Source organism: Bufo bufo, chromosome 1 (assembly GCF_905171765.1).
Source record: "Bufo bufo chromosome 1, aBufBuf1.1, whole genome shotgun sequence".
Taxonomy (NCBI): domain Eukaryota; kingdom Metazoa; phylum Chordata; class Amphibia; order Anura; family Bufonidae; genus Bufo; species Bufo bufo.
In genome coordinates, this window is record NC_053389.1 from 529,935,501 (window position 1) to 529,959,160 (window position 23,660).

Genomic DNA, 23,660 nt, shown 5'->3' on the forward strand with positions numbered 1-23,660 from the left:
GAAGAAGAAAAAAATTGGCCCACATTAAATAAATGTCTTCCTTGAGAGAATTGTACTTGCTTCAAAACAGATACGCGTTGAGATTCTAGTCTTGGGAAAGCAGCCTGATACGATCATATACTATTACAAGAAATTATTCAGCGCCGTCCTTTTATATGGAAATAATGCACCATGAAATCCCTTAACTGCATGAACATTTCATTTCCCACTACAAATTAAATATTTTGTTCAGATAATGAACAGAACGCGATAGGCAAATATCTTCCCATGACCCCTAGCCATGGGAAGCGAACAGGAAAGAATGGTCCACATCGGAGTCTTTAAAGCGGTTATTGGATTGAAATATTCAACAGAGTCAAATAATATCTCACATGAACATTGCATGCATGAGGTAATAGTACACCATGCACAATTTAGCAAAAATAAATAAATAAAATAAGAACAATTTGAAGTCAATGGTATAGCTTTACTTAGAATTATGTCAATTGCAGCTGACTTCACCTAATGACTTATGGCTCCTTGACGGGCACCATATCACTTGTGCTTGGCACTATAGGCAGTAGAACTGAATACAATATCACTGATTTCTGGCATTTTAAAATTCCATATTAAGAAATGTTTTTTTTATTTTTTACAGCAGACAACATAACTAGAGTATGCTCCATTTAAGAAAAGGAGCTTTTGGAAGGCAATGACTGGGCAGCTGCAGGAATTGAAAATTCCCATGGCTGCCAATCCCTTGCTTCCTATGCTAAATACATCTGTTATTTGAGGTTTATTAGGACATGGCAATTGAAGCATGATAGGAAATTATTTTGGGCTAAAAAATAAATAGCGATTTTTCATCTATATCTGATTAGAATTTATACGGTATATGGGCATCTGGTGCCAGAATTTAATTTGCTTAAAGAGGTTTTCTAAGACTTTTTAAAGTTAGATCTATACTCTGGATAGGTCATAAGTATCTGATCAGTGGGGGTCCGACAGCCAGGACTCCCGCCAATCAGCTGTTTGAGAAGGCACCTGCGTTCCTCTAAGCGCCATGGTCTTCTTGGAACTTTCCCTAGGCCAGTGACATCATGTTCAATCACATGATCTAGTGAATGGGGCTGAGCTGTGATACCAAGCACAACCACTATACAATGCACGGTGCTCTGCTTGGCAAGCTACGAGAAGACCGCAGTGCTACTGTGAGTACTGGTGCCTTCTTAAACAGCTGGTCGATCAGGGTCCCAACAATCAGATATTGATGATGGTCATCAGTTAAAAAGTCTCGGAAAACCCCTTTAACTTTAACGTGAATATTACAATGTGAATTTTATAGTAAACACCCTTCAGTGTAAGTATACAGTCTTTGAATTATTCTGTGAAACCTGCACTTTAGTACAGAGCCCTGTGATTATCAGAGTTAAATCCTCTTTTGTGACTATTGATCTGCTGGAATAATTTGCTGTGGATTGTAGAATTTATGAAGCATTGGAAAGCAGAATTGATTAGTTTAAACTCATTCCTGAAGCAATGGCAAACTAAAAAAGATTCAACAGCTCATGCTTTTAGTTTACATGTACTGTCATAGTCGTTATTCATACTTCTTCAGGTTAGCTTAGGTGAACATCAAAGCTTCTTGCCAGTCTGGGCACACACAAAACAATTTTTTCATATGATAAGATTGGATATTATAAATGTAATGCACCTCAGGTCAAGGTTCATTGCTTATGGGTTTCAGAAACAAACATGATACCTGAGGCTAAGACCCTTTTAGATAGAAGTATTTAAGATCATGTATTAGGACTGGTGAAATGGTAATTGATAGGACAGACTCATGCATCCTTGCTTGGGGTTAATCAGATCTTCCAGTTTTTACCTTTAAAGCCTTCCCTTTTGTTTCACTTTCACTCACACAGTGGTAAAACCTGACACTCTTAGGCTCTTAATACAAAATCCATAAAAGATCCTCCATCTACTATACTGTTGTCTTCTTATGTGCAGAGGGACATTTAAGCTCATCGGGTATCAGGGCCTAAGTATGACTGCTACTAGTGCAACACTATAGTTATAGCTATTTTAAAATATTACTTGTATCATCATGTGCATTTTGCCAAACTCAACATTAATTGGAGATAAGAATAGAACAGTTATCCTAAATGTATGGCTAGCTTCAATGTGTAATCATATCTCATGCCTTACTTTTTTCCCCCCACCATAATGCTTTCCATGTTTTTGGAATATCGTAATCGCCACCAGATACCAAATCATCCATCTACCATCAATTTAAAACTTTTTGCTGGCACGGTAAACCTCAAAATGTATGCCAAAAAATATATAACATATAAAAATATCAATAAAGCTTTATGTACATGGTGGAATAAAATTTTCAATCCGCAAAAAAAAAGGATAGCTTTCCTTTTGAAGGACACTCTCTTTTAAACCACTCATCCATAGAAAAGGCTATTCTCATTCGCAAATATGGCCTAGAATAGGTCCTGTAGTGCGTAATACCAATCAGGCACACGGATCCGTGAAAAAAATGGATCTGTGTATAGCCCTCTTGACTTGTATGGGTCAGTGTGGTATCCAATTTAAAAATGGATAGCACAATGTAGAAAAACGGGATGATGTGCATGATAAATTATATTAGCAGTAGGAGGGGAAGTGCATTGGAAGACAATTGTAAATTACCAGCTGTCAACAAGAAATGGCTCAAGCAGAAATTGTCAGCGCAGCTTGTTGTCAAAAATCTCTAAATGGGAGCAGAAAATATACTTATAAGCTTGAGCTGCAGCTCAGTGGAGCCTGTCAGATATATATCTGCAGTTACATTTACTGCTCTGTGGAGAATACGCAGTGCTTTCCAAATGTAAGACATTAGTATCGTGTCAGCATTAAATATAATATACGGGTTAATGCATTCAATCTTACCTATTTCCCGGGAAATCTGTATAAAGGCTTCCACTCCACTTTCTCCATAGTTCCCTTCCGAAGCTAACGTTGATACATAATTCCATCCCAGCGCTGTTACGATATCAACCATTGCTTGAGCTTGATAGGAGTCAGGTGGGACGACTCGTGAGAAGAAGTCGTATCTACTGTTGTCACTTAGTTCTGGGGCTGTGGATGCATAGCTGATTTGAGGTATCTATTGAGAATGAACAGAAGATGTATTACTATCTCTAACAGTGACATTTGTGAGATTTCTATATTAAGGCACCCTATATTGTACATCAAATTTACAAAATATATCTTTGAAAATAATAAAGTAGAAAGCTTGCTGTTGTCAATGTCTTCGATGTCCATTTTTGACCAACATTTTCCAGTGATTTCAAGGTAGCTCAGTGGTACAGAGCAATGAAAAAGCAACAAAGTGCACTTGTACAAACACACCCCAAAACGCAAAAAAAAAGACACCAATGATAAGCTAATACAAGTTATACTTATAAATAATAAGTATCTAATAGAACACTGTGCAAAATATACACATTTCAAATAAACTAAAAATAGGTGGATGTGTATATACTGTATATATATACAGTAAATATATATATTTCCTGATCATCCTTGGCAGCACATAACGAAAGGGTTAAGTCCCTAGGTACATCCTGGATAGAGACACATTAGCAAGCAGTAGACTTGATTAATTGGCAATTAGCAGGCTATATAGGATAACACATGACACCAGAGCCTTGTATTTTTTTTTTCTCTAGGTATCAGAAGAGACACTTTAAACATCCTGCTACCATCTTGCAAAGGACCCGATCCCTGCCAGACTGTATACAGGCTCCCTGTCCCTCAACCTGAAGGTGGAATGAGCGCACCTCCCCTGTGTAAAAACTTACAGTGCCTCGTTCCACAGCTGATGTGATATTCCGGCTTGGTGTCTTATTATGTGCACGTGCGGCTGTGGGGAGCTAAGGCCGTGCACGTGACACCCGACGAGAGCGTCCCGGAAGTTAGGCTTTTAAGCTCACTCCGGCGTGATACCTGTGCGCTCAGCCAGAACGTCTCACCCGCTGCTTACTGCGGTAAGTATGGTGACTCTGGGGATCCGGGGGCCGACTGCTTGAAAGTAAGATATTGTTTGCAGGCTTCAGGATGTCTTGGTTTTCTTGGATGTTATGTTCCTCCTCTAGTTTATGAGTAGAGGATTTTTATCCTGTATGTTTGCCTCTGCTACAACCATGAACCATGTGTTTGGCTGTGTTGTAATGCACAGCCATCTAGGTCACTAAGTGTGTTTCCGGCTATTAGGCTGTTGGCTCTCCTGAGTTAGGAGTGATCCATGCTTTTACTGCTGTGCATCTATGATTACTCTGCAGGATAAAATTCCCTATATGTTGCTTTTGTCCTTGCATACTCAGGGATCTGGCTGTATACATCCTAATTGACTTTTTTGTATGTTTAACTATAGATGTCTGCCTCACATGAGGAATCCAGCAAAAGGAAAAGGAAAACTAGGCATCGTTTATGTCAGAAATGTGAACAAGCCTCTTCCTGACGAAATACACACTAATGTCTGCACTGACTGCCTGTCACCTACTATGTCTACCCAGTCTGGGAACTTTCTTATGTGGTTTAAGGAGCAACTTACTTCAGTATTTGATGAAGTCAGGTCTATAAATAAAAAACCTAGACATACAAACAAGTCTCCACCTCCACAGATGATTTCTTCCTCCTCTGAAGACGAGTATCTGTCTGAGGGAGAAATCTATTCTGACGAGTCTTCTAATGATCCTGATGAATTTTTTATATTTCATAAAGAAAAATTACATGAATTAATTAAAGCAGTAAAACATACATTAGAGTCTGATAAAGACACCTCAGGAAAATCCAAATCAGATAAACTTTTTTATTTTCCCAAGACTAAAGGGAATGTGTTTCCAGGGCATCCAGTCCTGGATGAATGGATTAAACAGGACTGGGATACACCTGACAAAAAATCAAATCCAGGATCCAGACAAAAATCCATTTATAAATTGGATGAAAAATTTTCTGCGCAATGGGGTTCTGTGCCCAAAGTAGATTTAGCAGTCGCCCGTCTGTCTAAAAAAAGCGATTTTTCCAGCGGAGGAAGCTTCCCTTATAAAAGATCCTATGGATAGAAAAATAGAAACCTTATTAAAAAAAGATTATGCTGCTTCTTCAGCGGCCTGTGTAGCTGGCCTATCTTCAGTACCAGTGGCCAGAGCTTTAAGAATCTGGTTATCCCAGCTATCCCATGATCTAGAAGATGGGGTGTCTAGAGAAGAGATTTTAAAAAGTTTTCCAGTAATAAAAGCTGCTTGAGATTTTTTGTGTGATGCTCCTCTGGATATTGTAAAATCCTCAGCAAGCTCCATGAGCCTTTCCAATACTGCAAGGAGGGGGCTCTGGATTAAACAATGGCCAGGGGATATATTATCCAAGAATCATTTCTGTAGTCTTCCCTTTCAGCCAACATCTCTGTTTGGTCCACAACTTGAAAAAATCCTTGAATCCTTGAACGAGGGCAAAGGTTCAGTTTTTCCACAGTCAAAAAAGAGACCATCGTTTAGACCCTTTCGCTCACAAAGGAGAAGATCTCCTAGATTCAGGAACAGACAACAGTTCTCTAAACAAAGAAGATTTCGGGGCAGACAGGAAAGGGCTGAATATAAGAAGAAAACTAACCAAAAAACCTCTGAATTATGACACCACCCTAAAGCCAAAAGTTGGCGCAAGACTAAAGCTATTCTATCCCGTCTGGTCTCTCACATCTACAGACGCTTGGGTCATGTCCACGGTCAAAAACGGATATGTACTAGAGTTCGCACAATTTCCCCCAGACCGATACTATATAAATCATCCCAGGGATCAAGTTGTTTTACATCTACTTCAAGAATACATCCAAAAAGGAGCATTAGAACCAGTGTCTCCAGAAGAACAGTTCAGCGGGGTATATTCCAAAGTATTTCCCGTACCCAAACCAGGGAAGAAATGGAGGCTAATCATCGATCTCAGGTTCCTGAACAAGTTCTTGGTGAAAAGGAAATCTATAAAATCAGTTCTAATGGTTCTGGAAAAGGGAGATTATATGGCGTCAATAGACCTGGCAGACGCTTATTTACATATTCCGATTCACCCCAGCCACAGAAAGTTCTTGAGAGTAGCAGTTCGGACGACAACTTGTATTACACATCTCCAGTTTACATGCCTCCCCTTCGGCATAACTTCTGCTCCGAGAGTATTTACGAAGGTGTCAATTGTCCTAACAGCAGCGCTAAGGTTGGAAGGTATAATGTGTATCCCATACCTGGACGATTGGCTTTTAATAGCGAGTTCAAGCCAACAACTGAATCTCCATTTACAAGCCACGATATAAATGCTCCAGTCCCATGGATTCCTAATAAACAAGGGAAAATCTTCTCTAATTCCATCTCAACAAATAAAATTTCTAGGATATGTTCTGAATTCGGATCAAATGATAATCAAATTATCTCCGCAAAGAATATCATCTGTTCACAGGGGAGTGCATCAACTTCTGTCCAATCACAAGATCTCTATCCGTCATGCAATGAGGGTGTTAGGTCTCCTAACGTCATCTATAGAGGCTGTTCCTTGGGCCAAAGCTCACATCAGAAGTTTACAAAACAATATTCTAACCAGCTGGAACAAAAATTACAGCTCCCTGGACAAGAAGATGGTAATAACAACCGCAACACGCCAGGACCTGAAGTGGTAGATTTCGTCTCCTCACCTAAAGCAAGGCAGGGGTCTGAATCCCCATGCCCAAAAAATCCTCACGTCGGATGCCTCCTCTTGGGGCTGGGGTGCTAATGTAGACAATTTATGGGTACAGAGGAATTGGACGAAGAAAGAAGCATTAATGTCCTCCAAATGGAGGGAGCTCAGAGCAGTGAGGCTATCCCTTGTTCATTTTCAAACACATCTTTCGGGGTTCAAAATACTGATTCAGTCAGACAATCTACCAACTGTCTATTATATCAACAAACAGGGGGGCACAAGGAGTCACAGTCTCTCCAAGGAATGTGCTATCCTCATGGCCTGGGCAGAGAAGTTCACGAAAGACAACTCAGCTATCCATATAAGGGGAATTTTGAATCACTCAGCAGATCTACTCAGTCACACCCCTCTACATCCAGGGGAATGGAGCTTAAATCTGACAGTCTTCAACAGCATTGTATCTCGCTGGGGGAAACCCTGTCTCGACGCCATGGCAACAGATCAGAACAAGAAACTCAATCAATTCTGTTCCATTCATCGCTCCTGCCATGCATTATCAATAGACGGACTGTTGGAAAAAGGGCCTGATTTATGTATTTCCTCCGATTCCCCTTATACCAAAAGTCCTAAAAAAGATAAGGGAAGATCGTGCAGAAGTCATAGCAGTTCTTCCTTTTTGGCCCCGAAGAACATGGTTCGCTCTAGCCCTATCTCTCTCCAGGGGCAGAATCTGGAAAATCCCTCCTCGCCCAGACTTGCTGATCCAGAGAGGATTTCTTCACCACAATCCCAACAGCCTACAGCTTGCGGCTTGGAGGCTGAGCGGCAGTCACTAACATCACTTGGTTTTTCTTCTGAGCTAGTTAATACCATGCTAGCAGCCTGTAAACCAACAACTATTAAAATATACAATAGAGTATGGAAGACCTTTAATGGCTGGTGCCAAAGAACTTCTTCTCTTCCTGAAGATTTAAAATCTGTTCTGCAGTTCCTTCAAGAAGGTTTTAGTAAAGGTTTAAAAACAAACACCTTGAAAGTACAGTTCACCGCGATCAATGCCCAGTTACAAGGGAAATTTTCGAATGATCAAATAATGCGTACATTTTTTAAAGCTCTGAAAAATCTAAGACCTCTTACCAGTGTGCCGATCCCTTCCTGGGATTTGTCTGTGGTATTGTCTGCTATGTTAAAAGAACCCTTTGAGCCAATAGAATCCTCGTCTCTGAAGCATATATTTATGAAGGCCCTCTTTCTGGTCGCAATCACTTCGGCCAGACGTGTTAGTGAACTTCAAGCTCTGTCACATAAAGAACCATATTTTAGAGATATGGGCGTATTATTCTACGAACCATGCCAGGTTTTCTCCCGAAAGTAGCATCAGTAGTAAACATTAACCAAGAGATTTCTCTTCCAGTTATTCACTCAGATCCTCAAGAGAAAGTGCATTGGCATTTACTGGATGTCAAAAGAGCATTGCAGGCATATCTTCAAAGTACTGCTTCCTTCAGAAAATCAGAAGGATTATTCTTACAGATCCAAGGACCAAATAAAGGAAAGAGAGCTAGTAAAGCAACACTAGCAAGATGGATCAAGCGTGCAATTGAAGAGTCCTATACTGCTGCCGGCCTAGAGTGCCCTATCGGGTTAAAAGCACACTCTACGAGATTTACAGCTTCATCTTGGGCAGAATTGGCACAGGTTTCTCTTGATCAGATCTGTAAAGCGGCTACGTGGTCTTCTGTGTCCACATTTATGAGGCATTACAGACTTGACGTATTAGCAGCTGAAGGGTCAACATTTGGCAAAAGAGTGCTTCAAGTGGCGGCCAGTGCTCCCTCCCAATGAGTACTGCTTATCAAGTCCCTTTAGTTATGTGCTGCCAAGGACGATCAGGAAAATGAAAATTTACTCACCGAAATTTTTGTTTCCTGGAGTCCGTAGGCAGCACAACTCTCCCCCCCTTTAATAAATTTATTGCTGCATTCAAATGCAAGGCTCTGGTGTCATGTGTTATCCTTTATAGCCTGCTAATTGCCAATTAATCAAGTTTACTGCTTGCTAATGTGTCTCTATCCAGGTTATACCTAGGGGACTTAACCCTTTCGTTATGTGCTGCCTACGGACTCCAGGAAACAAAAACTTCGGTGAGTAAATTTTCATTATATATATAGTTAGACGGGAACCTAGAGGTGTGCATATTATTATCTATATCTAGCTGTTGGTCTTCATTTGAAACATTTGACAAGCATGCTGACAGATACAACCCTAGCTGCTGAATATAGGCACTTCGAGAATTCGCAAATATCTAGAATATAGTGCTATATCTTCGTAATCGCAAATATTCTCGATTTTTTTTTTCCTCAGTACCCATGATCCCTCACTGATTCTTGCTTGTGGGCTAATGAGAAGGCTGCAATATCTTTGAGTTTAGGAGTAGTGTTGATCGCAAATTTTCATATCGCAAATTTTCCGATTGCCGATTTTCGCAATCAAGAAAATAATGACCGGAGATCACGAATTCTCGAATTCGCAAATATATGACAAATATTCACATAAATTTTCGCTAAATACCGCAAATTCGAATATTGCCCCTGCCACCATCACTGCTGCCTAGGCCTCGTCCACATTCCCGTTTTTCATGGAAGACAGATAGGAAATGCTCTTGAAATTAATTTTCAGCTGAGCAAGGTCCGTGGATTACGCATGACACACTGAGGCTAAAAATGGAGACATGAATCATCCACAGATTCTTCACAGACATCTTCACAAATGAAATAAGGAAGCTTTTTTAATGTACATAATACTGACACGGTATTGTGAAGAAGGCCATAGTGAGTTCCTCTAATGACAATGTTTTTCCAACTAATTTGTTGTAGATGAAGGTCGGCACTGCACTAGAATGGTTGCGGTGCACGTGTCAGCAGGCAGGCGTCCCAACGTGCAATATGGAGAAGGAAGACCGGCACTCGCGATGGATTTTTCACTGCGATTTATTCAGTCACTTATACATACATAGTAGTGACGCGTTTCAGCACACACTCGTGCTTTCTTCAGACTATCTGAAGAAAGCACGAGTGTGTGCTGAAACGCGTCACTACTATGTATGTATAAGTGACTGAAAAAATCGCAGTGAAAAATCCATCGCGAGTGCCGGTCTTCCTTCTCCATAATGTTTTTCCAACATCAGATAGCTGTGCACTGTGTGGTTGTTGGGTGTGGATATTGTTGGGGGTGAATCTCTGTCAACTTTTCTTCCCTTGCTGGCCAGCAAACCTTTCTCTGTGTCTTCTATTGTACACAATTCAACAATCTGCTGCAGCATCCCCCTCTAACACACAGCATTACTATCTTAGACTGTTTTCACATCTGTTTTGGAGGCTCCATCACAGATACTGGATAAAATATCGCAGCATGCCCTGACGGATCGAATATAGACAAATATAGTCATTTAGGCATGCCTAGAGAAGTTCATCTCAGTTATGATCTGGTACTTCAATTATTTTCTAATATAAATTATATATAATAATATAAATATATGAATATATAATATAATATAGCTCTAATAATAGAACAATAAAAACAAATATCCTGGTGTTAACCCAGCCTTGGGCCTCATGCACACGACCGTTGTTGTGGTTCGCATCCGAGCCGCAGTTTTTGCGGCTCGGGTGCAGACCCATTCACTTCAATGGGGCCGCAAAAGATGCGGACAGCACTCCGTGTGCTGTCCGCATCCGTTGCTCCGTTCCGTGGCCCCGCAAAAAAATATAGCATGTCCTATTCTTGTCCATTTTGCGGCCAAGAATAGGCATTTCTACAATGGGCCGACCGTTCTGTTCCGCAAATTGCAGAAGGCACACGGGCGGCTTCCGTTTTTTGTGGATCCGCGGTTTGCGGACCGCAAAAAACGGCACTGTCGTGTGCATGAGGCCTTACCTGCATATGGCTAAATCTGAATGGAGGGGGACTTAGGTTTATATAGCATTTGATTATTGCCAGGTGAGGCAGAGCTGCAGCCAAGGTATAATTTTATGTTTTTTGGTGGTAATGTGCATTTTCATGATGTGTTTCATGATATTTGGGTGTTACCAATCATAGGTGTATCCTTGCATAGTCCCTAATACTATCTAATCAGTGTTGCCAGTAGCAGACCATGCAGGGACACAGCCCAAACAACATCCATTTGGATCTTTTTTGGAGACTGCTCTGACACCGCTGTTGCAGTGGATTGGGGGCTAAAATGGATAAGTATACATATTTTTATTATTTTATAATTTTTACTTTATTTTATAAAGGATTCAGAGCAGACATCTGTAAAATAGCCCTTCAGTAAGCATACATATTACATGCACATTAATTCATTATTAATGGGGTTATCCCGCTGTTACTAAGGTGAGAAGAGACCAGGCCCTGACCACCAGCTGGCAGGAAGCAGCATAGCGGGCTGGCGCTGCACTGTTTCAGTAGCACAGCAAGCTATGGTTCTTTTTCTCTAAGGCCTTATTCACACGTCAGTGTTTTGGTCAGTGATTTCCATCAGTGAGCCAAAACCAGAATTGGAGCCTCCACAGGGGCTATCTGAGCACTTTGGATATGGGTCAAATTCATTCGTACCTAAATGATCTCTTCTGCCTGATTTGTTGGATTTAGACTCTAAATGAATTCCAAGAAATGTGATTATCCCTAATTAAATGTCTTAAATTACTTTTTTCATCAACCTCTAAAATACGTAATATCCTTGTGTAGGAAAATGTGATATATACCTTCAAAAGAAAAAATAAGAGGAGAAATGTGTATTTAGCACAAAATGGATGAAAAATTTCAATTAAGTGAATTGAGGAATACACTGAATTATTATGTTACAGAGTTTGTCCTATTTTTGTCCAGAGATTGTTTTGCATTATTGCATAAGCACGCTTTTATTAAATGCTCAAGTGAAGTGTGTCCTGTGATTAGGCATTTGAATGGCGTCACAAAGGAATCCTTGGGGTGTAGAGACTGAACACTCACAGGGTGACAGCTGCAGCTACTGTCTTCTGGCCAACAGTGACATCTGCAACTTGCCATCTGCCAAAAAGAGCAAAATATCTGGCCAATCCTTTTACCTTGAAGACACAGATGTTTTTATTTTGTAATGTAGCTAGTGACATCTAAGTTGAGGCTCGGGGGCCCAGATGCATTATGATCTGCTTTTGTTAACATTCAGAGCATTTAATTATTATTGATGGATGTAATGAAGATGAGAAAATGTCTATGTTTTAAAGCAGGTTAACAAAATGTCAAAATGCAACAATGCAAGGAAATGTTTATTTCCTTGGTGGAAGAAAACAGAAGGAATTGATATGCACATGAAAACAGATGACCACTTTGTACGGTAGACAGGTCATTCTGTATATTATCAGTGTATTGATTGTGAACATACTCATTATTGATTTAGACTATGAAATCTCAATTACCTAAAAAGGTAATCTTGCGATTTTTCAGATGCTGAGTGACTGTCATGGAAGTGGCTGCGCCACTGAACAGATTTGACTTAGGGGCATCCTAGGGGCATTATCTAAGAGGACCTTCTGGTCTTCATCCTTTAAACACTATACAGAGATCTGGACTTTGCTGCCAAGACACCACCCGGCCATCACTCTTAAAGTAGCCTCTGTTCAGTGGCTGCTGACCCACGGGGTCAAGAGACAGTGATGTGAAGCACCAGAAAATAGCCCAAAAGTCAGAACGGGTGGCAAAGAGTCAAAGCGAGGAACAAGCAGAGGTTAGGTCAGGCAACGTAGGGTCAAATCCATGTTATCCTAATTGTGAGCCAGAACATCCTAACATGATAAAATATAACAATGAACATAGAGAATATTACTTACATTTTCGTATCACAATTTTAATGTAGAAAAGCATCAATATCTATTACTGAAATCTTTGTGGATTTTGTAGGGCGGAAAACTTCATTTTATTTCATATGATTAAAATAAATGGCATATACTGTTCCATATATTAGCACTGATATTCAAGCATAGACTAGTCATCACATTTTGTCACAATTCTGTCTAAAGCTAATTAAAGAGAACAGTAATGAAGTAGAGCAAAAGTACCTGCTGACATAGTGATGTTAGAGTATTTTACCTATACCGCAAAGATAATAGCCTGCAATGTCCTACAACATATAAGCTCTTCTGCTAATAAGGACTAATAAGGAACACTAATTTGGAATTAAATCTCAACGCATTTCACCTCCATTATTGCATGTAAGTGATGCCTTTCACCCCCATTATAGTAATTTGGCATATCAGGAGACATATTAGCTCCAATTATTTGATGCTAAGAGCTGTACTAGTTTATTAGGGTAGACAGAATAATAAGAAGTTGAACATTACATGATAAGCCTATGCTGGAATAACAGTGTTAATACGTGGGGCAGGATATGCCATTTTATTTTAATCAAATGAAATTAAAAAAAATGTTATGTGCTACAAAATTCACAACATTATTTATTACAGTGGACAGAATATCCATTATTTTATCAAGTCATCAGTGTCATTATTAACAGTATCCTAGAGCTTATCAGTAGCTTTGAGAAAACTGAAGCATCTGATGCAGAATGCAATCCGAAGTTTAGGAAAAATGTGATTCACTGCAAAGCCGAATTTCCTTGTGCTTCGGGGTAACAAATAATTTTTCCTAAAATGGCGGCCGGAGTTGTCTCAGGGTACTTTCACACTAGCGTTTTTCTTTTGCGGCATTGAGTTCCGTCCTAGGGGCTCTATACAGGAAAAAAAATGATCAGTTTTATCCCCATGCATTCTGAATGGAGAGTAATCCGTTCAGGATGCATCAGGATGTCCTCAGTTCAATCTTTTTGACTGTTCAGGACAGAGATAATACAGCAGCATGCTACGGTTTTATCTCCGGCCACAAATCCGGAACACTTGCCGGAATGCTGGATCTGGCATTTTTTTCCATACGAATGTATTAGTGCCTGATCTTGCATTCAAAATACCGCAATTCCGGATCCACCCTCCTGTGAAAAGGATAAATGCCGGATCTGTTTTCCCGGATGACACCGGAAAGACAGATCCGGCATTTCAATGCATTTGTAATACGGATCAGGATCCTTATCAGTCTTACAAATGCCATCAGTTTGCATATGTTTTGACGGATCCGGCAGGCAGTTCCGGCGACAGAACTGCTCGCCAGAATCCTCTGCCGCAAGTGTGAAAGTACCCTTAGAAAGAACAGGAAAAAAGGACCTTCTCTGAGCGTGATCATGTCACTTTGTGCTCCTAGCGTGATCACGTGGTGATGTCATGGTCACCATGTAATCACGAAGTGAGAGCACAGTGATGTCATCACGCTCAGTGCAGGCCTTTTGGAGGGTCTTTTCCACTCAAGAGAGGAGTGGACAACCTCTGCGCAAGCAAGTAGATGAGGTAAATTACTAATTTTTTAGTTTTAAACCCAAAAGGCCATATTGCACTAGCGTATTACTGTTTTTAAGGGACATTAGAAGGGTGCAATTCTGGCTAAGCAGGCGCTAAAAATGGTCCCATTGATTGACAGGCTGAATAGGGTCTTAACATAGTGATTCGTGATTGATTAATATTTAATACATTTAATTTCTTGTCAAATTTCAGCGAAGCTACCAAATTTCGCTCATCTCTACTTATAAGCATGGAGTGAGTAAATAACTCAAGCTGTGATGTATCAGCCATTTTATAGGGAGCAATAACATTACACTTTTAACCCCTCTCTGCATCTGTATTCCATAATATGAACTTTTTTTTTTTGCCTGAAAGTGCTACCAAGAGAGAATACTAATCATTTGTATGAATATTACACTCACTTTATGTGTGATTTTATTGACCACTTCTTCAATAGTGTGTTACCAGTATGTAAAATGTTCTAAGCTTCAACACGTTATATGAGACTTTAGGGTGAGATTGCAAGATGGGTGAGTAAGTCTGCTAGAATAACACATTTGTTCTGTTATTTAATTTTCATATTCTTTTTTCCAGATAAAAAAAAAAAAAACTGAGCTGCAAAGCTGAGATGTAGTATTTTCCTCCATGTGACACTGAAATGACGGCCCTCAATCTGAAGATAGAAATAAGGAACCATGGCACAAAGGTAGCCAATAAAGAGGCCAAGCAGGGGTGTAGCTATTATGGAAGAAATGGAAATGGCTGCCACAGGGCCCAAACTCAGAAGGGGCACATCCAGGAGGAGGACTTAAACATTTTATTGTCAGGGTCCCCTCAACAGTATTATACAATCTATATATATAAAAAAGGACATATGTATGTACAGTATGTGTGTATGTATGCATATGTGTATGCTCCGCGAAAACTCAAAAACGCAACCATCCGTTTCAACGAAACTTGGTATACACATCCCTTGCTACCTGGAAAAAAATCTTGCGGGGGTCTCAGCTCTCTAGGACGTACCGTTCCTGAGATATTCCCAAAAAATTACCTGCATTAGCAAATACAAGCCTGCAAGTCTTTCACTTAAATCCTAACTGCAATCCACACGGCCACATGTCCCTTATCAGCCAATAGAAGCTCGCAGGTCCTACTCCAGGTTGCCATAACAACTGATGACAGGTTTTAGCAGTTTGCAGGTCCTGAAATATTCAGTCATATGACGTATCGCGACACAATTACACTGCTACATGCATGGGGGGCAGCGGCCACTATTAAACGGATGGGTGCTGTGGAGTTCACTGTTAAAGGGGCAGACGCTGTGGAGTTCACTGTTAAAGGGGTGGGCACCTTGGAGTTCACTGTTAAAGGGGTGGGCACAGTGGAAAAAGGGCGGGCACCGTGGAGGTCACTGTTAAGGAGGCGGTCACTGTTAAAGGGGCGGCCACTGTGAAAATCACTATTAAAGGGGTGGTCACTGTTAAAGGGGCGGGCACTGTGAAAGTCACTGTTAAAAGGGTGGTCATTGTTAAAGGAGTGCCCATACTTTGACATGACATCATGACATACAGTATATACATTTAGGAAATGGGCTTCACGAATGCCGAGTCTAGTCTGAGAGACTGATCTTGACTAGCCACAGGAGTGAGGGTTGCACAGGAGGAGGGTTTTTAGAAGAAGTTATTTGTTGGGGGACCCCATTCAAATATTTGATGTGGGGCCCAGTCATTTCTAGTTACGGCAATGGGAACAAGACCCAATGCTTGGTAGCAGCCAGGGAAGCTTTATTTTCCCATGCTCATAAATCATAATATTGGTGCCAAACCCAGTAAATGGTTACATAGCTCTACATTATAGTTTTATTTCACAGTATAATAAAACATCTTTACTTGTGCACCAAAATGTGCAGGACAAGGACAGGTCAGGTTATTCTGCAAAAAGCAAGGGGGTTAAAAATCAATTTGGGGAACATTGATGTCTTTAATAAACTGCAGATCTAGAAGCCAACAATCAAAAGAGGACTTATATTCCGAATTGATGCATTACAAAGACTTTTTAATGTATGGCCAAATTCAGTATATCATTGATATATCACTTACAATGTAGCTCACTTTGGAAGAACATGTCTTCCTCTAACAACAGACTGCATTTTATGACTTTCTTCAATCTTAAAATGGGCTACCAATTCCAAACAACCATATTTTTGGCCAGTTTTCTAGTCACAGAATGTTCAGAAGCGCTGTGGTAAGCTTGACCTTATGTCTTGTTAGTTCTTGTCATTATAACCATTCTGTCTGACAACATTTTATTCAATCTGTATTCAGCACCATTTGCATATCTCTACAAAGACTATGTAACAGATGAATTGGAAGTTAGATGACAAAACAGAGACAAATATGTTGTATCATACCTAGCCAGATTACACTATTCGCTGTGCAAAATAGCTGTGAAACAGACATGATATAAATATAAAGTATATTTCGTATTTTATGCAATTTAAGAGGCAATTTTAACCCCTAAAAATTGGGCGGAAATGGCAGTCCGTCTTGTAAAGTGAATATTAGTGAGTGCTTCCATTAAGAAAGCATTCATTAGTAAGCAGGAGACACATGGAGCTGTGACTGTAACGCTGCTAGTGCTGGCTGTACTCACCGCTCTCTAGTCTTCCTCAGATGCTTTGCTGCACAATCCTGACTGTGTACAAAATCAGGACATTAGTGCACGAACTATGACCTAACATTGTACACAGTCTGGTCACCGTGAAGCACCGGCCCAGAGAAGACCAGGAAGCGGTCACTGCAGGAGAGAGAGGAGAGAGGTAAGCTAATTTATTTATTTTAACTCAGATGGGGGTCTCATCTGAGCTCTAATATGGTGGGGGAGTCTGACATGGGGGTCTCATCTGAGGTCTGATCTGAGCTCTGATATGGGGGGGGTCTGATCTGCGGTCTGATATAGGGGTCTGATCTGAGCTGTTATAGTCTGATCTCAGTTTTGATATGGCCTGATACTGGGGTCTGATCTAAGGTCTGATATGGGTTCTGATCTAAGGTCTGATATGGGTTCTGATCTGAGGTCTGATGAAGATTGAGGGTCTAATTTGAGGGTCTGATGAAGATTAGAGGTCTGTTATAAGGTCTGATGAAAATATTTTTTACCTATTTTTCTCCTCTAAAATCTACAGTAAAACTTTTGCTTCTTATCATCAGGTGTATCTTAAAAGGCAAAAAATATACTTCCCATGTTATAAATGTAATCCATCGACTAATGTAAACTTTCCTAGAGAGCCATGAAATGTTGTTCAGATGTCTCCAAGGAATAAGTGCCCAGTTATATTTTAGCATTTTGGTTTGAAAGAGGTTGTATCATCAAGACAAAACTTTTTATTTATTTATTTTTAATTGAAAGTGATGAGCTACAGGGAAAAAATATTTTAAATGAATGGCCATTCATGTAACAAATGGATTGGCTAGGCCCACCAAAGTGCTGAGCTTAATATTCTGGTAAATTGAGGAGGGTCCAGAGTAGGGACCACCCTTTTTAATATCCATGTGCCCCACTAAGACATGAGGGAATGGGTGGTATTCAAGGGACAATATGTAGTGCATTCAGAAAATCTTCAGTCCATTTCACTTTTTTCACATCTTGTCATGGCCTTGTGCTAAAATAAAATAAAAATATATGTTTACCCATTATTCTGTACTCAATACCCCATAATGAGAAAGTGAAAACCGAATTTTCGAAAACTTTGCTAATTTATTGAAAAGGAAAACATAAAATCTTGCACTGACATAAGTATTCAGACTCGTTACACAGGATTCAGTTGAAGCACCTTTGGCAACGATTACAGTGTCCAGTCTACTTGGGTATGATGCCACAAGGTTTCCACACCTAGATTTGTAGATTTTCACCATTCTTCTCTGTAGACTCTCTCAAGCTCTGTCAGGTTGGATGGGGATCATTATAGTAGACAGACATTTTCAGGTCTCTCCAGAGAATCCGGCTATGCCACTCAAGGAAATTCATAAAGTTGGCCCCAATCCACTCTTGCGTGGTCTTGGCTCTGTGCCTACGGTCATTGTCTTGTTAGAAAGTAAACCTTAGGCCCAGTCAGAGGTCCAGAACACTCAGGATCAGATTTTCATTTAGAATACTATTTGTCTATACTTTGCTCCATTCAGTGTTTGCTTAACTCTGACCGGTCTCCTTGCCCCAGCTGCTGAAAAACACCCTCACAGCATGATGCTGCCACCATGCTTCACTGTAGGAATTGTATCGGGCTGTGCCTGCTTTTCTCCAAACATAAAGCTTAGAATTGATGCCTAAAAAGTTCAATCTTGGTTTCATTAGACAAGATAATCTTCTTTCTCACAGTTTGAGAATGCTTTAGCTGCTTTTATTGCAAACTTTCATATGTATTTTACTAAGGAAAGGTTTATTTTTTGCCACTCCCATACAAAACCAGATTGATGGAATACTGCAGTGATGGTTGACCTTCTGGAAGTTTCTCCCATCTGCACACAGGATCTTTGGAGCTCAAAGTGATCATTAGACCTATCTTACCAAGCCACTCTTCCACGGATTACTTAGCTTTGTGGGGTGACCAGCTCTGGGAAGAGTCCTTGTTGTTCCAAACTACTTACAGTATATTTAAGAATTATGGAGGCCACTGTGCTCTTGGGCACTTTCGGTGCAGCAGAATTTGTTGTACCCTTTTCTAGATCTGTGCCTTCACACTGTCATGTTGCTAGGCTCTACAGACAGTTCTTTCCTCCTCTTGGCTTGTTTTTTGCTCTGATATACAGCTGTGAGACCTTATATGTACACGGCCATATATTTTAAAATCACATGTCCAATCAACTGAATTTACCACAGGTGGACTCCTACCAAAAGGGAAGAAAAATCTCAAAGATGATCTAGAGAAATGTGAGGCCCCAGAGCTAAATTTCGAGTGTCATAGCGAAAGATCTGAATACTTATGTGCATGCAAAATTTTAGTTTATACTTTTTAATAAATTTGCAAACATTTCTAAAATTTTGTTTTCACTTTCTCATTATGGGGTATCGAGTGCAGAAACATAGGGGAAACGTTTTTTTTTTTTATTTTAGTTCAAGGCCACAACATAAAATGTGAGAAATGAACATGTCTGAAGACTTTCCAAACACATTGTACAAAGTAAGAAAATAATTTCACATTTGTGTTTGCAGTGTAATTTTATAAGTAGTAGAATAAAATGCTTTTTCGAAGTTTCTCCTAAAAGTCAATGCTAACACTATTTTAAGAGGTCAAAAGTGGATTGGAAGTGCAAAATGTTTTTTATGGACCTCTTCTATGATTTAACCTACACTGACTATATTCTTACATTACAAAAGACTTGGCCAAACAGAATGCTGTAATTTTCAATGGCTATATCTGTACATATTGACCTAGATCATCTTTTGTCCAGGCAAGTGCTGTATTGTATCTTCACAATGTTTGTCACAGTAAACCTTTTGGACCCTACATTCTCCTTTGCTTGAATGTTGTTTTGTTGAACCAAATACATCTTTTTGTTTATTTTATAAAAAAAAGCTAGAAAACTTTTACCATCAGTAGTTTAAAAAAACATGTTCCCTGTTTCTTAACTTTTTACATAATGATATAGTATTATTTAACTTTGTTGTGATATTACTGCAGACATACCGCTGATAAAGTATGAAATGTATGCGGTCGTGGTGCGTTCATGGTGTAGTTAGCATCAGATTTTCCAATAAAAGTCAATGGAAAAATATTTTTATGAGATAGACCTGGCACTTTCAAAATTGCGATGACTGCACCTGATGACCGCACATAAAACATGTCCTGCTGTCTGCAGCTAAAACTGCATGAGATATAGAGTTGAGAAGTCGCTTGCGGTATTTGCTTTACCACAAGTGTTATTATTTGAAGTCAATCAGAAAGCTTAAGGGGTTTTCTCATCTCAGACAATGGGGGCATATTGCTAGGATATGCCCCCATTGTCTTATGCCTATATCAAGAACAGAGCCCCGAAAGTGAAGGAGAGTGCACTGCGCACTATAGGCGAGCACTGGCTTGTCTATTGCCGTCTGCCCCATAGAAATGAATGGGAGCATAGGCCGTGCATGCTCGGCACGCTCCCATTCACTTCTATGGGAGAGGCGGAGATTAGCGCTAGGTGGTGGACGGAGCCCGGGAAATCTGGGGTCCTCCAGTCACAGCACTCCCCGCTCCATTCTCCATATGGGTGCAGGTCCCAGCAGTGGGACCCGCACCTATGAGACAATAGGGGCATATCCTAGCGATATGCCCCCATTGTCTAAGATGGGAATACCCCTTTAAGAACCAGGAAATTTCACATTTCAAACAGCAGTGGCAGATAATAAACGCTCCCTAAACACATGATTATGCATGTGGTAACTGATGGCATGCATTTTCTAACCACATCACAACTGTTCTCTAACAGTAGACAAATATGTTACTGATCATAGAGGAGATGGCATCTTAGAAATGGGAACTAAAATCACTTGCTTCTTAACATGTTGTTTAAATTACATCTTGTTCCTTTTGTCAAATCAGATGTTTCCCTCATTTTTAGAGCAACGGTACAAATATATAGAAGTCACACATTGTTCATCCAGATAATAAAAAGGATCCCAGTGTTTTAAAAATATACTGAACTTCAGTAAAACTGAGCAATTGCTTCAGTGCTGAAACTATAATACATCTTTGCGTAAATACAGAGAAAAGAACACTGAAGCGATCTATATCTATGCTTTTGTATTACTATTGCTTATTCTTAAACACAGTTGTTGCTGGTACAAATCCCTACTAAAGTGTAAAAATAATCAGAGTTCCCAACACTTAGATAAAATAAGTCATGGCAAGCAACCAAACGGATAATATACACCAAATGAAAAAAACAAAAAAAACTTTCTTTTTTGTATTTAAGTACATCATTCTGACACATATTCACATAAAATCCTCAGAGAGAGTGCTGTTCATCAGGAGGATAGTTAGGTGGAGTAGGGCAGAGTACCAAGGAGGGTCCCACTCCCAACAAGCCACTCTGTCTTGACTAGGGTATTCCAGTATTCTGATTTATAGCTTGTGTAGAGCAGTGTCTGCTGACTGAAACCTCATTTACACATCAGTGTTTTGGCCAGTGATTTCCATCAGTGATTGTGAGCCAAAACCAGGATTGGAGCCTCCACAGACATAAGGTATAAGGGAAAGATCTGCACCTGTTCTGTGTTTAGAGTCACTCCTGGTTTTGGCTCAAAATCACTGATGGAAATCACTGACCGAATACTGACTGGCAAATCATAATGATTATTATGGGGGACTTCAACTACCCAGATATAGACTGGGAAACTGAAACTTGTATATCTCATAAAGGAAACAGGTTCTTGGCAATAACCAAAGACAATTACCTCTCCCAAATGGTTCAGGACCCAACTAGAGGGACGGCCATACTGGACTTAGTATTAACCAATAGGCCTGACAGAACAACAGACATGCAGGTTGGGGGACACCTGGGAAATACTGACCATAAAGTAATAACCTTCCAATTATCATTCAAAAGAGCATTTCTACAGGGAGGAACAAAAATACCAAACTTCAAAAAAGCTAAATTTCGCCAACTAAGAGAAAAACTATAAGGAAAAAATAGAACATGTAAAAAACTAATAAAACCGGACAAACTAGAGCCCGAGAGATTATTTGCCAAAGAGAGTAAAACTAACCCTAAAATGTTCTTCAATTATATAAATGTTAAAAAGTATAAATCTGAAGGTGTCGGCCCTTTAAAGAGTAATGAGGGGGGAGTCGCAGAGAGCGACGGGGAGAAAGCAAAGCTGTTAAATATTTTTTTCTCCAATGTATTCACTGAGGAAAATAAACTGTCAGATGAAATGCTGAATGTAAAAATAAATTCCACATTAAAAGTGACCTGTCTGATCCAGGAAGAAGTACAACAGCGACTTAAAAATATTAAAATAGACAAATCTCCTGGAAACTATAGGCCGGTAAGTTTAACATCTGTTGTGGGTAAACTGTTTGAAGGTTTTCTGAGAGATGCTATCTTAGAGCATCTCAACGGAAATAAGCAAATAATGGCATATCAGCATGGCTTCATGAGGGAGCGGTCATGCTAAACTAATTTAATCAGTTTCTATGAGAAGGTAAGTTCTAGACTTGACAGCGGCAAATCAATGGATGTCGTATATCTGGACTTCTCCAAAGCATTTGACACTGTACCACATAAAAGGTTAGTATATAAAATGATAATGCTCGGACTGGGAGAAAATGTCTGTATGTGGGTAAGTACCTGGCTGAGTGATAGAAAACAGAGGGTGGTTATTAACGGTACACACTTAGATTGGGTCACTGTCACGAGTGGGGTACCTCAGGGGTCAGTATTGGGCCCTATTCTCTTCAATATATTTATTAGCCTCTTAAGGACACATGACGTACCGGTACGTCATGTGTTGTTCCGATCACTGCTGCCCGGCCGGCGGTAATCGGAACAAGGTGCCTGCTCAAATCATTGAGCAGGCACCTAGGCTAAATGCGCGGGGGGGTCCCGTGACCCCCCCATGTCGGCGATCGCAGCAAACCGCAAGTCAATTCAGACCTGCGGTTTGCTGCGCTTTCTGCAGTTTCTGATCCCGCGGTCAGAGACCGCGGGGAACAGAAACTTTAGTATTCCTAAAATGTATATTTATCTCCCCCCCTGCACCCCTGAATGATTTTATCCCGGTGGGAGGTGCAGGGGGGGGGGGTTTGCGGGCGGTGCGGGCAGTGCGGGAGGAGGGATCACGATCCCCCGCCCGCCTCCCCTTGAATAATCGTTGGTGGCCAGTGGGTATACCAGAGTGTCAGCACATTGCTGACACTCTGGTATAAACGGCTGACATCTGTGATGCGATGTCAGCCATTTAACCCTTTCCATACCGCGGTCCGTACGGACCGCGGTATGAAAAAGGTTAACAGCTCAGGGAGCTCCCTCCCTCTCCCATCGGGGGGCTGCTGTGCCTTTGCAGCCCCCAATGGGAGAGGGAGAGAGCCCCCAGACAGCCCCCAAACAGCCCCCAAACAGCCCCCCTCCCTTCTCAGGCATCCTGTCTGTCCATGGTGCTGAACAAATCTGTGCTAAAGGCATAGATCTGTTCAGACAAAGTGTAAGTAAAATACAGTGCAGTACCCTATATAGTGTACTGTACTGTATTATACAGACATCAGACCCACTGGATCTTCAAGAACCAAGTGGGTCTGGGTCAAAAAAATGTAAAAAAAAAAGTGAAAAAAGTAAAGTAAAAAAAAACACATTTATCACTGAATAAAAATTAAAAAAATAAAATTCACTACACATATTAGGTATCGCCGCGTCCGTAACAACCTGATCTATAAAACGATCATGTTACTTTCCCCGCATGGTGAACGCCATAAAAAAAATAAAGATAAAACTATGAGTTAAATTGAAATTTTGCCCACCTTACATCCCAAAAAAGGTAATAAAAGTGATCAAAAAAGTCGCATGTACG

At 40.3% G+C, this 23,660-nt stretch overlaps 1 protein-coding gene across 1 annotated transcript in view; it reads right to left on the reverse strand.

Annotated features, from left to right (window-relative positions):
* GRM8 (glutamate metabotropic receptor 8) overlaps window positions 1-23,660 on the reverse strand; it is a 1,632,513-nt gene that overhangs the window by 1,256,838 nt on the left and 352,015 nt on the right. The window contains exon 2 of the mRNA XM_040413776.1: window positions 2,920-3,136. Coding sequence (XP_040269710.1) covers window positions 2,920-3,136 — 217 coding nt within the window. The remainder of the gene's footprint in view (window positions 1-2,919; window positions 3,137-23,660) is intronic.